Below are 16987 nucleotides of genomic sequence, written 5' to 3'. Positions count from 1 at the left end.
CAAATCATCCGAGCCGTTCATTAAATGTAAAATATTTTTTCAAGGGTTCCCGTAAAAAATAATCTCAATCCGATACCTATAGATACTCGATCCAATCGTATAACTTTTCATTATCCGAAAATCTGAATGAAAAGTTAGATGGTTGGATGAAGCACCTATAGGTATTGGATTGAGCTTATTTTTTACGGGGACCCTTGAAAAAATATTTTACATTTAATGAACGGCTTGGATGATTTGTGTGGGACCCGTAGTGGGACCCGTAGTGGGCCCCACAACGAAATCTGTGCACAATCTGTGCACAAAAATCTGTACCGGTAGCAGGACTCATATTTTTTTGGGTTAATTCCAGATACACTCCCTGTATTTAGGTAATTTTTCAACTACACCCCCTCTACTTCATTTTTAATCACTCGCACCCCTTGTACTTAAGACTCGTTTGGAACTGTTCGTATTTCTGTCCAAAGTAACGGAAAGACTGAAATATACCCATTCGTATTCTCTTTCTTTGAAAAATCATAATTTATTCATATAAGGTCCAAAAATACTCAAACCAGCGCCCAAACTTGCGTAACATCCATATGTATCTACTGTAAAAATTGAAAGATTAGTTATCAACCAAATATTGTCCAAATTTCAAAAGAACAAGGTGTTCTACAAAAAAACAGGACAGTCAATCATGTCTTCGTAGAAAATCCATAACTAATTCATTTCAACTCCAAAAATATTGAAACCAACTCTCAAAGTTTCGTAATGTAAAGTATTATTCTCAGTAAAAATATCAAATTCATAACTTAAAAGGATAGTTCCCAGAAATAAAAAGAAGATGGCTCTACCCAGATTTAGAAACATGTGTATCAGTTCATATTCCGAAAATCATAACTAATTCTTTGTTGATTGGTTTTGCATGTTCTTGCTATCAAAATTTTCATCTTTAAATGTACTTTAAAAGTTATGAAGACTTCAAAAATTGAATCATAGCAGAAGGTTTCTCAAAATATGAATTTGTGATGGTCCAGAAAGCTGTCAAGAAAGTTTAAGAAGTTACCGGCAAGAAAATAAGTATTCCGATGAGAGAATGGTGACAGGAGGTGGTGGCTCATGGTGGAACTGAGGTGGGGGGTGGAAGAACACCATCCTCCTCCTCTTTCTTCAAATTTCGTAGCTCCCTCCCTCAAAAATTAAAATACATGTTTGACTAGTTTTTACCAAGATAATAAAAAAAATGTTATAACTAAATATATTTACACATGCATGAGTGTAATTTTAGGTGTTAAATTGGCCATGCCATGTGTCTATAAGCGTGACATGTGTACTTGCATGCGCAAGTGGTCTCAGACGCCCGAGCACACGCGTAGCTGAGAAACTGTCTGGGTTTCGGTCTCAGAAAAATATGAAATTTACACAGTACCCTAAATAAATTATTCTTAGAATAACCTCATTCTCGGAATTTCAAGAAAAAATCCATAACACATAGATTTGAAATGTCTGGCCAATTGACTTGTAAAATATGTTCGTGACTCCGTCCGAGACCAATAATTAATGGTAAGGATGAATTATCATTGTAAATGGGTTTTGGGATCAATTTGGTCTTAGAGAAGATGTTTTAGAAGGGAAAATTCCCGCCAACAAGCCATTACCTGCTTTTCCGTTATTTTGGACGGAAATGCTAACAGTTCCAAACTAGTCTTAATTACAAGGGGTGCGAGTGATTAAAAATGAAATAGAGGGGGTGTAGTTAAGTACAGGGGGTGTATCTGAAATTTATCCTATTTTTTTCATTTATTAAATCTAATTTACTCTATCTTATGAGACTTGGAGAGGGAGATGAGTATTTACAAAAATTAAATCCATGCCCATGTGAATGAGAGTATAAGGGAGACACCAAATGTACTTTACTCTACTTGCGTAGATCTCATTGTGTGAAGAAAAAAGGAATCTGGAGTACCATGTGGCGGCGCCCCAATACCACGAACTAATCTCTCATTTTATTGTTTCTCACAAACAAAAAAATCTCTTGTTTTATTTTTTTTTCATTTGAAAAGCTACAGTAGTGAGGAGTGGGGTGTCGTGGGAATTGACAATATTATGTTTTAGGAAAATAAGCACTTTTTTTAAAATTAAAAAAGTGATGTATTATAAGAGAATGACTTCTCTCATAAAGCAAAAAATAAATACTTAAACCTAGCAGAACAGGCCTTAGAGATCCAACATATGGGGCATAAAAAACTATACAAAACTAGATTGAACCAGTGTTAGTGGTACTTGATTTCATTAATTTTTATAAGATTATAGTAGTATATTAGTGCATTATTTTACCCTTCGTTTATTTCTTTTGGTATGTTGCTTGTCATATGAAATCTATAGCCTACTTTTTTTTTTTTTATTACTTTCTTCTTAAGATTTTAATTAAAACAGTACTATTTTGACTTTGTATTATCTTTACCAATATACACAATACTCTATCCCCAAAGTAGCCATTCAATATAGTTAGTTGTTTTAGAGCATCAATAGTGGAATAAGCAAATGTGAATAATTAAAATATGCCACATCAAATTTTGATTATCCATTTAGAGGTTGCTAAAGTTAGCAATGTCAAATCCCACATTGGTTATTTTTTGTCCATAATCAAAACAAATGAACCCTCCAAACTTTTTCCCTTCATTTCACGCCTATTTTTTGAAAAAACGGTTTTTGAAGGGGGAAAAAACAGTTTATGTTATAAACAGTTCAAAAAAAATAGTTTTTCGAAACAAAAACAGTTTTTCAAAAAACACACTTTGTTCACTTAAAAACTGTAAATACAATTTTGAAAGAATTGTATTTACACAAATAGTTTTGAAATTTAAAAACAATAAATACAATTTTTTAAAAACAGATTTTGTGTAAAAAATAGTTTTCTATAAAAGAGTTTTGAAATTTCAAAAATAGTTTTTTGAAAAACACACTTTATTTACTTACAGTTTTCAAAATTTTTGAAAATTTTGTTTTTTTGTAAAAAAAAAAAAGTATTTGAAAAAAACAGAAAAAAAATCTGAAAGTTACAGTTTTTTAAAATTATTTTTTGAAAACATTGTTGAGAGAAAAGGTTTTTGTATAATGTTGAGGTACATGATTGAGAGATAGAATTTAGTTATTGACAAAATATTGCTAGTTTTGATTATTGAAGAGCCAAAATTTGATGAGTTGTTAAATTTGGTTATTTCAATATGAGTACTTTTTTAATCCAACATTATTAACTTTAATAATTTTTTATTTTACTTATTTCACTGTGGATGCTCTTAATAGTGTCAAATGATCCGATTCCAAGCATTTTCGTTTAGCGTTCAAACTCTGTTCATCTTTAATAAAGACTAATTGATTTGACACACTTGTCTTAAATAAAAAGAAAAGGTGCACTCCTTTCCAGGTCATAATAAACAATAATGTTCTCCACTTCATTATCGAGTTTTGCAAGAAGAGAAACAATTGAAAAGATTATTCCAAAAATGTTTTTCTGTTTAAACAAAGCTGGAAGGGACACCCTCATAAAAGTTGTTTTTATCATGCTCTTTTATTAACCCTATGTCCATCTCTTGATGCTGCCTCCACAACAGGGCCAAATGTTGGTTCACTTGGAACTTTCCTCTGGTAAGACACATTTTCACTCTGAAATCCACCATGATCGTACTATATCAATTAATAGTTATATGATCAAATCATGTATCAATGGTTTTTTCATCAAATCATGTTTGTCTAAGAAAGATGTATGGCAAGTTAAATTTAGGAAATAACTCATATTTCTTTTTCTTTCGAATGAATGCCCTCTGATTGTGTACACGTCGAAATCGAAATCAAACTGAAATTTTGCATGGACGATCTTCTACACGCATGCTACTAATATTTTGCAATTTCGATAACCAAGTTATGTCAAGTGGATCTACAGTGAGAGGATATTCCAATCTCATTGCCCCAATATTTGAAGGTTTAAAAGTAGGTTTAAATTGTTTACTACCGTCATCTTATAAACCAAAATTCAATTTTCGATATATCTATTGCTAATTTGCTATCCGATCAATTTTTCTATTGAATTATATTACAACAATGAACGATCGGCGAGGCCCATAGGCGGTGGCGGAAACCTCACGATTTCCCTGCGGACACCCCAGGAAAGAAAGCTCCCTGGAGAGAGAGAGAGAGAAATGACATCGAAAGATTGGACCATAACAAAGTGCAAATTTCCTACTGCCACGTGGCACCAATCAAACTTGTGCAACCTTATCCAACATCACCAAAAACCCAATCTTCCCATCATCCCAAAATCCAAAACAACCCATTTTCCTCCACATATCCTTTTGAACAAACAAAACCCATAGGCCCCAGTATTTTCAAAACCCATATACCTCATTAAAGTTTCATCACACACTTTCTTGGAAAAAAGAAGAAGAAAAATAAGCAGAGAAAATGGCCTCCACAGCATGTTTCTTGCACCCCCATGCAGCAATCTCTACCCCTACTAGATCTCCATCGGTACCACAGCGCCTTCTACCTAGCCTCAAAACCAGCCAGCTAATCTGCAGGGCCCAGAAACAGGCTGTCCAAGAAGACAGCGCCGCTGCCGCTGCCGTGTCCCGGCGGTTGGCGCTGGGCGTGCTCCTTGGAGCTGCAGCCGTTGGTTCCAAGGTTTCACCCGCCGACGCTGCCTACGGCGAATCCGGTACTCTTTAATTCCTTTACTTTGTCTGTTTCTTGTTATTGCACAATGTTTATGAATCAACTTACATGCAACTCGACTAATTTATAGGAATCAGATCAATCACACCTTCGATTAGAGGCAAAGCCTTTATAAACTTACTAATGGAATTTGTACTCTGTTGGTTACAAACTTACAAGGGACTGAAGAAGGCTAAAGTGAATTTGTACTCTGTTGGTTACAAACTTACAAGGGACTGAAGTAGGCTAAAGTGATAAGTCCCATTGTTGAACTTAGCTGATTGAGCCAAATCTGCAGCATAGAACTCTATTTGGTTAAGTGATTGGCTAATAACTATTACTGTCACTTAAATGCAGCAAATATATTCGGTAAGCCGAAGACAAACACAGACTTCTTGCCATACAACGGAAATGGATTCAAGGTTCAGATTCCATCAAAATGGAACCCAAGCAAGGAGGTGGAGTACCCAGGTCAGGTTCTGAGGTACGAGGACAACTTCGATACCACCACCAACGTCGCCATTATGATCACGAAAACCGATAAGAAATCCATCACTGACTTTGGCTCTCCTGAAGAATTCCTCTCAAAGGTCCAACTTACTCATCTCACTCTTTCTCCCTCAGACCTCAACTAATTATATGATTTCCTGCTTAAATATGGTTTGAGGATTTGCCAATTGGGACTTGCTAAATTGGCACAAAAAGTCTAGTATTTGGCCATGAACAATACCAAAATGATGGAGTTAACGTTGCTCCGATGGTGTATGAAGCGCAGCCACAGTGCAACTGTAAGGTTGCCGGCAATCTGACCTAGTTGTCATAGGTTTGAGTTGCGGAAACAGTCTCTCCGCTTGGCTGCGAACATTCAACCCTTCCCCAGCCCTGCAGTAGCGATAGCCTCGTGCACTACCCTTTTTGTTTGCTCCGATGGTGTCAATACTTTTCATATATTTCTTCACACGATAAATAGAAATGTGAGGTAGCCAGAAGAGTATCTTCAGCACAAAATGTGTGGCTAACATAGTGGGTTATGTGAATCTTTGCAGGTTGACTATTTGCTAGGGAAACAAGCCTACTCTGGCAAGACCGTGTCTGAGGTAACATGATTGGTGACAAATGAACTGTTAATTCTCTGAAGGCATAGGGAAATGATTTCAGCACTCCATGTTTTCTAAAATACACGAAAACAATCTCTTTTGTGTTCAAATCACGTAGCAGAATTCTCAAGGTACACCTAAAACCAAGATTTGGTGTCTATTTACGGTAAAATGAATTGCCGAAAAACATTTCCAGCAATATTTTGCACTGACACAAGCATATAACTAAGTAGTGACAGATATAGAACAGTAACAAAAATGCAATCACATACGGGATTTTTGCATTGTCATCATCATTGATTCTTGAAATGAACGTGTCATGTCATGTCGTGTCCTCTTCTGATTATGGAGTTATGAACTGGAACTGGACAGGGTGGTTTTGATCCTAACGCGGTGGCGACGGCAAACATATTGGAGACATCAACTCCGGTGATCGGTGGGAAACCCTACTACTACTTGACGGTGTTGACAAGGACTGCTGACGGAGATGAGGGCGGGAAGCACCAATTGATAACGGCCACCGTGTCTGATGGTAAGCTGTACATTTGCAAGGCCCAAGCCGGAGACAAGAGATGGTTCAAGGGAGCTAGGAAGTTTGTCGAGAGCACAACTAACTCTTTTAGTGTTGCTTAAGCAACACTCCTACTATTTACGTAAAACTGGAGGCCGCTTGTATGTATCGTAAATCTTCAAGAAATGGTGTTTGGTTGGGATTTCTGGAACATTCGTCCCAAATTTCAGTGCTGTTCGTTTAAAGTAAGGAACCTAACACCGGGAATCGAATGCTCTCTCTCCCTCTCCTCTCTCACTCAAACACACAAGCATCTGAAAAACTACAGTGGTTGATTCACTGACAGTGGCAAATCAGATAATATTAGCATTACTCAGGTAGCACTTACATAAGTTCTAAAAGGCTAGCACCTATGCATAAAATAAAACGTCACAAAAATTGTTGTAGTTAGACTTATACATTCATAAATGATTATACTTAGTAGACCAAATAATGAATGACATGGTGGCGGCAGGTAGTGTGGTGAACTGGTGCCTGGTGGTGGTAGATGTAGTGGTGCTTATGGTGGAGGTTAAGAGGGACGGTGATGGTGGAGGTTAAGAGGGACAGTTATGGTGGAGGGGTGGGGTAGTTATAGCACTGGATGTGGTGGAGAGATGGTGGCAGTAATAAGGATGGTGGTAGTGGAGGAGAGATGATTTAAGGGACCCAAAAACTACGATAATAGCCGTGACCATTAACTATATCTTGTCTCAGAGGGGAAAAATGGGATAGAGAATAGAGCGCAGTTACGGTTTTGTGTAGTCTCCGAAAAATCTCATATGATCGATCGACTCAGGCTTAAATGAATATCTTCACCAACAAAATCAATATATCCCCTTGGCAGATACATAAGTTTGAACAATCTGGGATGGATACCATGAATTCAAATGCATAATCTATAAGGCTATCCGCTTTCGTGGTAGCATTGATAATGAGATCTTTCTGTTCTTTAGATCATTATTTAAGAAAAACTTTAAGCTGTCTAATTCCTCACATACAATATAACTCACTGCAGTTGAATTGAAGTCAGCTAGCTTGCTTCAGTCAAAATTTTCCAGGAAGTTTCTACGTATTTCATAGTTGATTTATTCATCAACAACCTCGATGAGGGTTGTCTCGTAATCGCTAGGAGCAACAAAGCCATGGAGATTCATCACCGTCGCAGCGACATTGGCAAGCCCACCTTCAGGGACATCCTTGCGGAATCTCACACCAGGTGCTAATCCAGGACCTCCAATTGCGATGGGCACCTAGACAAGTAAGATGAAACATATCCGACATTAGAACGGATAAACCAGCCAATTGAAGAACAAAGATTGCATTAAATTATAAACTAAGACATGATCAAATATTCAAACTCAAAACGCATGATTTCGCTTGCTAATTGGCCCACATGGAAATGGGCAGGATATTATGTGGCTTCTGTCTTTCTAGAGTAAGAGCCACTTTAACAGGTTGAACAAGTGCTCATGCCACAATCACCTTGGATGAAAATAATCTGATGTGTTTCACCCATCTCTCAAGTATTAAACAGCTATTCTCTCCCCCTTCATTTGTTGGTTTATTTGCACTTTTAAATGGATTGTCAGAAACAATACCTTCAAAAGGCTTAAAACAGCAGCGACCAGCTTCCTTAAGCAACCAATTGCATTTAGCAGTTGATCATAAGCATCAAAATTTTCTGTCTTTTTTGATTGTTTACAACGAGCAGCATATTACAAATATGGGGCAGGGGTATTTGAACCTCCAGCCTCTTCTATGTAATACCTATTAACTACCAATATGAATGCCTCTCTTCCTTCTTTAGGAAGTAGTACAATGATTCCTTCCCTCAATGCCAAAAGTTCCTAGTGCATGCATTTTATATCTTCTTTGCTTCAGTAAGCTCCACTTAGTTCTTTTTCAACAGTGTTGGAGAACATCATAAAGGATGCAATCTCGACTGATCTTCAAGGAAGCATGCTCCAGGCAAAGGGGTGTACCGTATAACCCGGGGATAATTAATAATCTGAGATTCTCATTTTCATGTGTTACCTTTTTTCAGATGCCATTTACTTTTTATATCGTATTTTAAGTTCGAATAACGATGAAAGCGCAATAAACTTACTGGTTGAAGAGTGTGAGAAGTCAGTATTTGAATCTTTCCAGCCTTGTCTAGAAGAGGCTCCCCCTTCTTGTTCCTCTTCACCATGTCCTCAGCATTTCCGTGATCAGCAGTAACCACATATATTCCACCCACTTGCTCTATTGCATCAAGTATCATCTGAAAAACCACAATAAGTCAATACGATCACTATGAAGATTAGACGGGTTCTCCACCCATTCTTGCGCATAACAAGACCAGAAGGTCCAGAACTAAAGCAGCATGCATATACACACCACACATAGTAATGAACTCAAAGAAAGTTTTCACAAGGAATCATTGGTCCGAATTACCAAATCAACAAATGTTTTGACGACTAAGAAGACCAATAAGAAAAATAGACAACTTTTAAAACTGAATAAGGCGGCATTAACTATGTCCATACTATTCCGTAAATCACTTAAAATTAAGACTCAAACTACCACTAAACCAGGTTATATAAAACCTACTTCATGTGACAAGACCTGGTTTTTTCTTTCTTCCTATGCTTGCCGTCCAGCATCATTCTAATTCTATTCCTTAAATCACTAAAAATTAAGACTCAATCTACATATATAAAACCTACTCTATGCTACAAGATTTGGGATTTTTCTTCTCTCCATGCTCGCCATCAAATATCATTATGTCATGGAATCCAACAACTTGATTGATCATTTACTATTCTTCAGTTGAACCACTCACGTCAACCATCATTATGCTTCCCGTCATCCCATGACAGTTAATTATTTCCTATGATACAAGTTCACTCAGGTCAGCCACCGTAACTAGATATTTAAGTAACAAAAAAACAATTCAAAAAACAAAGTTCAAGTTACAGTCTTACTGAAAATTGCACCCGAAATTTGTAGATAGTAGACACAAACTTACGAAATAGGACTCGTTTCTTTCTGGCAAACTTATTAGTCAAATTAGATGACACGAGATTTTCCCAAGGTCATAAGTCAAATTAGATAACACAACACACTTGAGCTTCTTTATCACTTTCCACTTGCCATTTTTATTTTACATCTAAGTTAAATTAGATGACACAATACTATTGAGCTTCTTCTACACTTACTACATGCCATTTTTTATTCACTTCTCCTCTTGCAAATATTGGAGGAGAAGGGGCAAGTTTTCCTCCTTAAAAATACAAGGGGAGATTGCTGAGAATCTTGAGATATGAATTGTAGACTTCAAGTAGAAAGAAAGTATTAAGTCGAGAAATGGGAGAGAAAATGGTGAATCTAAACCAAATCACATATGTATCTAGGGATAGTTGCTTCAAAGTTACAAAGTGCAATCATTACACAAACACCCAATGCAGTAGGAGAATTTCAAATCCATCATACCTTCACGGCCTCATCAGCAGCCTTGCAAGCCACAATTGTGGCTTCAATGTCACCTGTATGTCCCACCATGTCACCATTTGGTAGGTTAACACGTACCTAGAGAAAGAAACAAGTAGTCAACTATTTTTCCAATTTTAAACTATTCTCATTAGATGGTCACCAGAGCTGTCGGTTACGTTATCAATTACCTGGTGAAATTTGCGGCTCAGAATAGCATCCCTAGCCTTCTCAGCAATCTCCACAGCCTTCATCTTTGGTTGCTCATTAAATGTTATTCCAGAATCACTAGGAATTTCCACGTATTCTTCCATATCCGCATTAAAGTACCCAGAGCGGTTTCCATTCCAGAAGAAAGTGACGTGACCAAATTTGACAGTCTCACTGTTGAAGAAAAAAGAAGGTAAGGTCTGAGGACAATAACCAAAGATTATTAGCGCCTAAAATTACATTACACCTTTATTTTCTGCAAACTTACCTGCAAGCAAAAGTACGCACGCCATTATGGGTCAAATATTCACCAGATGTCCTCTCTATCTCTGGAGGAGAAACGAGATAACGGTTTGGAAGCTTCAACTCCCCATCGTACTGAAGCATTCCCGCATATCGGATCTTAGGGAATCGCACTCTATCAAATTTATCAAAGTTTTCGTATTCAAGTGCCTTAGCAAGCATAGTCATACGATCTGCACGGAAGTTGAAAGTTACGACAGCATCGCCATCCACTATTGGACCAACAGCCTTCCCATCTTCATCAACGATAACGAAAGGAGGTAAGTATTGATCATTGGCTTTCGGAGCCTCCCTCAGCTTCTTGACAGCTTCAAGAGCACTCCGAAACTTATAAGGGGCTTCGCCCAGAACTTGGGCATCCCACCCACGTTTTACAACACTCCAGTCATTCTGCAGAATAACCAGCAAAAGTTAACCAATATCAGATTCCAGACAGCTGAATTGGATGTAGACAAACTAGAGTAAAAAAAACATAAAGGTAGTCAGTGAGAGATAGAAGATTGCTGATACATGCAGAAATATGAATATAAAAAATCCTGTAGTGAAAAGCCATGTGTTTGTAACCTACTTTCCAAAACAAGGAATCACTTACATGGGCTTCCCAAATACTAGAGCACCAGGGCAGTTTAGTGTCACAGTTATTGATCCTGGCACCTCGGTTACAGAACAGTGGGAGTGATTCGAGTGAAGTGTGCATTAGCTGTATAACCATACAGTAATGCACAAGCATGGAGACACGTTCACGGAAGACAGCACTGGGTCGAATTTAACCCAGTCAATTATAAAATATCTTTGTTGCATATAAAGTGTTAATTTGGGGGATATTTACTGTTTGTTGTTTCTGTAGTCACGCGATTCATTATTGCTTTCAACTAGAAAGTCTTTCTCATGGTAGATATGCTCCATGGAGAATTCCCTGGCATAACTAAACACGATGGGAGAGCACAAGAGACAAGCATGGACAACATTTGCCAATTACTTATACTACTATTGCTCAAGCATGCACTAATTCTGACTAACACAGTAACAGTAAGTTCTCCGATAACAACAATTACACGTTGCCATAACAAGCCCGAGCATCAACCAAAAAAGGATCCAAAGCAGGTTGGAAAGAATGCAAGATAATAAAGGACTGCCCCCAGTGTGAGAAATCCGCTACACCAACAGATCTTCCCATGGAAGATAAACACGTGTCAGAGATACGCTTCACCAACTGATTTTCCCATGGAAGATAAAGACACGCTTGCATACAAGTGGGCATGCTTACTCTTTGAAATAACTACTAAAGCAATGCACATAAAATGCATTCACCTCTAACCTCCAAAATAGAGCAACTACAATCACTTTCAAAACTTCTAATGCAAAGCATGCGAAATATACTAGTTCAAAAATCTACCTCATAACGATCCATGGTGACATACATTCGACCTCCACCAGATGCAATCTGGGCATCAATACCTGTCTCGCGCAACTTTGAGAGATCATTCTCGAGGGTTTCCACAAAGCCAACACTTGAACCATCCAAAACATCGCGTCCATCAGTAAGAATATGAACTCTAATTCTTTTGGCACCACGGTCACTGGCTCCTTTTATCAACAACTGCACCCAAAATCATCAAAAATTAGCAGTCGAAGGTGAAAAGAAAAGTATGATACTGTATTTAGATAATTCTCAACCAAGAAGAAGAAGAAGAAGAACCTGCAACTGGTCAAGTCGGGAGTGAACACCACCGTCACTCAATAATCCAATGAGGTGCAATGTGCCGGTTTCGAAAGATTCCTTGATATAACTAAAACCTTCTCCATCATAAATCTTCCCAGAGGCAAGAGCAAGGTCAACAAGTTTTGCCCTGTGTTGTAACAAATAGAAAACATTAGTTATCAACTACATTAGCCTTCAGGACAACACATTGGCAATAACTATGGAAACAAGTAAACAACTCTTAACAATTAACGGGCTTCAACTAGTTAATAATGACCAAAGCAACTTACACTCAGCTTGGAAAAGATAGTCATAATCACAAAGGCAGGCACGCAATAATTGAGCTTAAATGCAGTAATCCGTTTTCTAGAAGAGGGTCTTTGCAAAGTTACCTAGTAATACTCTTCCCTTTCTTACTTGTCCAAAAACCGAAGGAAGAGATTGTATTGCAGACTCTTATCTAATGCTATTATGTCTTCTAGTGAGCCAGAAAAGACAGAGACATCAATTTCCCAGGTCACAACAATTACAAAGCTCCAAAGTTCAAACATTTGACTCAATCCTCATGCTGAGATTGAATCCATATTGTCTCATCTAACCCGGTTTGTCAGGTATCCCTTTCAAACATACATATTATACACATCGCCTGTCAAAGTTCATGCACCACTACTATGCAACTGACATTTTTTTAGCTTTCCAAAACTCTCAGCTATTCACATTTTGTGGATGAAAATTGACACTAATACAGCTCAATAGATTAATTCCATATAAATCATTTTTGAACAAACCAATCCAACCTAATACTACAGATTTATCAAAATCTAGCCTAGCTGTAAAACAAGACAAACTAGGAAAGAGAGTAGAAAAGATTCACCCTTGTGCATAAATCCGTCCGGCACCAAGTGCATTGTGACCCACTTCACTGTTTCCCATGTCATCCTCAGTTGGAAGCCCCACAGCCTTACCATGTGCCCTCACCAATCTCCACCTATCAGGAGCACCCTGAACAATCCCAATTACAGAACAAGGTCAATAATCCGTCCCTCTTCACACAAAGGAACGGATACAAAATTTGATCGTTGGGTGGGCGAACCTTACCAAAATGTGAAAGACCATCACTTACATTAGTATAAATGCGAAAATACTACCCAAAACAGTTATAAAAATATAACCTTGCATAATCGCCTAAGTGCAATACATCCTTGTGCCTCCATTCATGTATCAAAAGAAAACTATGGAACCTAATGTTTCATCCCTATGTATAAGTCACTAAAATGCATTTATAATGAAATAGTGTTAGATATTAAAAGAAGATATTGGGCAAGCAAACAGTTTTAAGATCTTCGCCCAGAAATTATTACAATTACAAAGAAATTTTGAAACTTGGGTAGGAAGGCCGTCAGGGCTCATCCGCCACTCAAGCAGGGCAGAGGCATGTAGGAACAAGTGGGGTTGCTTGACCCCATTTAATTTGATTTATCACAAGGATATTTGATAGTTTATATGGTAAAATTTTGTAAATTTAACCCCACGAAAAATTGTTAATTGCCCCAAGTTTTTCAAATGCATAAAAACGGCATAAATTTTGTTCCTTTCGAGAGTTGCTAATTATGAATGAGGCTATTATGCATTTTTTTCAAACTATAACAAGTGTTTGGGACCAATTATAAAGCAAACTTACATTTCAATGTATATCTACTTTATAATTACCACTTAATTTAGTTTTTTTTTTTCAGGATTCCGATATAGAAACATTATCTTGCATATGATTGACCTCACTAACAAAAATTTCTGGCTCCAACCCTGAACTCAGGTCCTTCTTTGCAAATACATACTCCTATATCATATGCATGCACACATCCGTGTGTACACGTGTGTGTATATATAGCAGTACAAATATACATATATTGACACACACACACACACGCACACACATATATATATATATAGAGAGAGAGAAGGGAAGGGGGGGGGGGGGGGGAGGGAAGGGAGAGGGAGAGAGACCTTTTTGAGGGAATCCATGACAGGAGTTTCAGCAACATGGATACAGTTATACTGATCTGGATCGGCTTCGCCCCAACCATCCAACACAATCATGGCTATGATCTTACCCTTCTCGAGCTTCGAGTAATCTTCCAATTTCCATGAGAATCCTGAGCTACCCATCTCTCAAATCTATCCGAAATCTAAATATCCCTAAAAAAAATCGCAAACCCACTGTAAAAAATAAAATAAAATCAATCAAGCTATGGATTCAAAAGATCTACTAAACCCACATCAAGAAACATACGATAGATGCATATTTGTATGTAAGGGATAAATGAGGAAAGAGAATAAAAAGAGAACCTGAAAGATGCGGCGGGTACCGGTAGGAAGAAGAAGAGAAGATATGAGTGTAGAATGAGAGACTGTACCAATGGTGGATTTTTATACAACGCTGCTACTTGCACAGCAAAGGCTGCACAGCAGCCGTGGACAGACCAGTTTTGCGACCGTCTCGGGTTTCGCAAAGATGATCGGAGCCGTTTATTTTGTTCAAAATACTTCGTTTATGGTCCCTGTAAAAAATCAACTCAATCCGATATTGGAAAGGGTATTTACAAATCATCTAACTTTGCTTCAAAATTTAGGCTCCTCAATCCGATATCGGGAAGTGTGTTTACGAATTATCTAACTTTGCTTCAAAATTTAGCCTAAATTTTGAAGCAAAGTTAGATGATTCGTAAACACTCTTCCCGATATCGGATTGAGGTGATTTTTTACAGGGACCATAAACGAAGTATTTTGAACAAAATGAGCGGCTCCGATCATCTTTGCGATATCCGAAACGGCGCAAAACTGATCTGTGCACAGTTACTGTGCAGCCTTTGCTGTGCAAGCAGACTTTCTGATTTTTATATCAGCACAACGGCAAGCGTGACAGAGGCTTTGAAAGGCACGTGCATATACGCGTGCTGTCTTACCAAACATGGAGGTGGGTTTGTTGGCCAAGAAAGTCTCTTGCATTATTTCTAGGTTTTCCCATTTTTATTGTTTCTATATTAATGCTTAATTTACTAATCATTTTTGCACTTTATTTTTTTTTTTATAAATATGCTTCAAAATTTTACTTTTAGTGTCTATACTTGTACTGTACTATATTGTAAGCACAGTTCAAATTTTGCAGGGTGATGAAAAGAATGCGGAGTGCAAAAAATATGATTACATTTCCTTCTTAGGCCCTGTTTTCGCTAAATTACTACAAGTTGTAGACTATATCTTTCTTTGTTTTGTTCTTAAGATAAATAATTACATAAATCTCCCTAGATTAAGTGTTTGGATTACATAAATCTCCATATAATTAACAAAATTTTAAGACAGTGAGTATTTTTTGTAGTTAGTAAAACTTGTTTTGAACTTTAATGTTAGAATATTTGAGATTACACATTGGTCAAGACAAGAGGAATCGAACAATCATAAAAATATGAATTCAAATTCAAAAAATACAAATGAAAAGACTCAAAAATTGCGGGTTTTTCTTAAGTTAAAACGGGCACTTCACTTAACTTAAGACAAATAAGTGATCAAAATACACACTAAAAAATAGGTAAACAAACCAATCAAAACATTGCCCTCCCCCCTCCCAAAACAAAATGATTTTTTCTTATGCTTTCTTTTAGAGCATTTATAACCAATACATAGATTTTACATATCAAGTCGTCTACCCGTCTTTTAGAGGTAGCCTTACGCAGCTACCGCATATTCTGTATGTTGGGCAACCCCCATTGTCCATGAAGAATCCAACATCTTCCCGGGGTGGAAGCTACAATCCCTTTTTTGGAAGATGGAAGCCATTTGATAAACCTACAATGGCAAAAGGAATGAAGATAGAGATGCTTCTCTTTTATTTGTGTGGTCCATATCCTCCCGTGGAGGTTCTTTTTGTTATTTCAATACTTCATCTTTGCGTGGAGGATTGTGGCCTTCCTTGCATGGAGGTTGTTCTCTCTTTGTGGAGCCTTTTTCTTCCTTATGTGGAGATCTTTCTCTTTCCTTTTGGGATCTTTATTGTACTCCGATGTACTTCAATAATACAATAAAACTGGCCTAGTGCCTTCTCGATTTTTTTGGGTGAAAGTGGCTTAAATGTGATACAAATTCAACCCACGAATGTCAATTTCGCCATTTTTGGGGGCTAAGAATATCAATTCCTCATCTAGGTTATGACTAGGGTTGGAAACAAACTAAGCTGCTCTCAAGCAGCTCGTGGCTCGACTGGTTTAGTAAACAAGCCGAGCTCAAGCTCAAATTTTTGGTTCGTTTAGCTCAACAATCAAAAGCTCGGCTGGCAAAGTATGGCTCGTTTGAATAGGTTCGGCTCGTTTAAAAATGCTCATTAAGTAAATTTGCCAAGCTCGGCTCGTAAAGGGCTTGAGCTTAAGTTTTATGTCCGTTTAATAAACAAGTTAAACTCAAACACAACGAAGCTCAACTAGGCTCGGCTCAGTTCAGCTCGTTTGCACACGTGGTTATGCCATATCTTTCTCTCTTTGTCAAATTTCTAGTCCTAGTATGAAAAAGGAGTCCAATATATTTTGGCACATTCTCTTTTTCATCGGGATGTGATGATATTTTGCCAATACTAAAAAACATTTGTCACAATCTACGAATTTGTCAACAACTTTAGAGCTTATATAGAGCTTATATATATTTTTAAAATGAGCTCTAGGTGAACTTTGAATTTCGCATATTCCTTGAAGATGCTTTTTTCATATTCCTTGAAGATGCTTTTACCTTCCTCTTCGTTCCTTTTCAGTTCCTCACGGACCTCTCACCTAACAAACTAGTAGTACTAGTACCTAGCGTTATTCCAAAATGATTATTCAGTGCTTCGAGAGCAAAGTTACGTGGTGTTTCAGGAACCTTCACCACCGTATATTTACGTGGGGTTCATAAATTATTACATTTTATTTTGCACCCGCG

General features: G+C 37.5%; 2 protein-coding genes across 6 annotated transcripts; one reads left to right on the top strand and one right to left on the bottom strand.

The window, feature by feature from the left end:
* Positions 1 to 4293: 4293 nt before the first annotated feature.
* LOC131311848 (oxygen-evolving enhancer protein 2, chloroplastic-like) lies at positions 4294 to 6564 on the top strand. The gene is made up of 4 exons (XM_058339441.1): positions 4294 to 4693; positions 5047 to 5279; positions 5736 to 5786; positions 6159 to 6564. Exons 1-4 carry the CDS (start codon positions 4441 to 4443, stop codon positions 6417 to 6419), a joined length of 798 nt encoding a protein of 265 aa, XP_058195424.1. The 5' UTR covers positions 4294 to 4440; the 3' UTR covers positions 6420 to 6564.
* A 573-nt stretch (positions 6565 to 7137) lies between these two features.
* On the bottom strand, positions 7138 to 14467 carry LOC131311846 (2,3-bisphosphoglycerate-independent phosphoglycerate mutase). 5 transcript variants are annotated; one of them, XM_058339439.1, is made up of 10 exons: positions 14372 to 14467; positions 14030 to 14221; positions 12900 to 13027; positions 12023 to 12173; positions 11720 to 11923; positions 10289 to 10713; positions 10002 to 10194; positions 9814 to 9909; positions 8447 to 8602; positions 7138 to 7589 (listed from the first exon to the last, which is right to left on the bottom strand). In XM_058339439.1, exons 2-10 carry the CDS (start codon positions 14189 to 14191, stop codon positions 7425 to 7427), a joined length of 1680 nt encoding a protein of 559 aa, XP_058195422.1. In that variant the 5' UTR covers positions 14192 to 14221; positions 14372 to 14467; the 3' UTR covers positions 7138 to 7424. The 5 variants fall into 5 exon arrangements, with proteins under 5 accessions (XP_058195422.1, XP_058195420.1, XP_058195418.1 ...); XM_058339437.1 differs by having other exon boundaries at positions 14030 to 14211; positions 14372 to 14450; XM_058339435.1 differs by having other exon boundaries at positions 14030 to 14242; positions 14372 to 14435.
* Between the last annotated feature and the right edge of the window lie 2520 nt (positions 14468 to 16987).

Source organism: Rhododendron vialii, chromosome 12a, assembly GCF_030253575.1.
Source record: "Rhododendron vialii isolate Sample 1 chromosome 12a, ASM3025357v1".
In the NCBI taxonomy this organism is placed as follows: Eukaryota; Viridiplantae; Streptophyta; class Magnoliopsida; order Ericales; family Ericaceae; genus Rhododendron; species Rhododendron vialii.
Note: the sequence above shows the minus strand (reverse complement) of the source record. Positions and strands in the feature narration are given on the sequence as shown.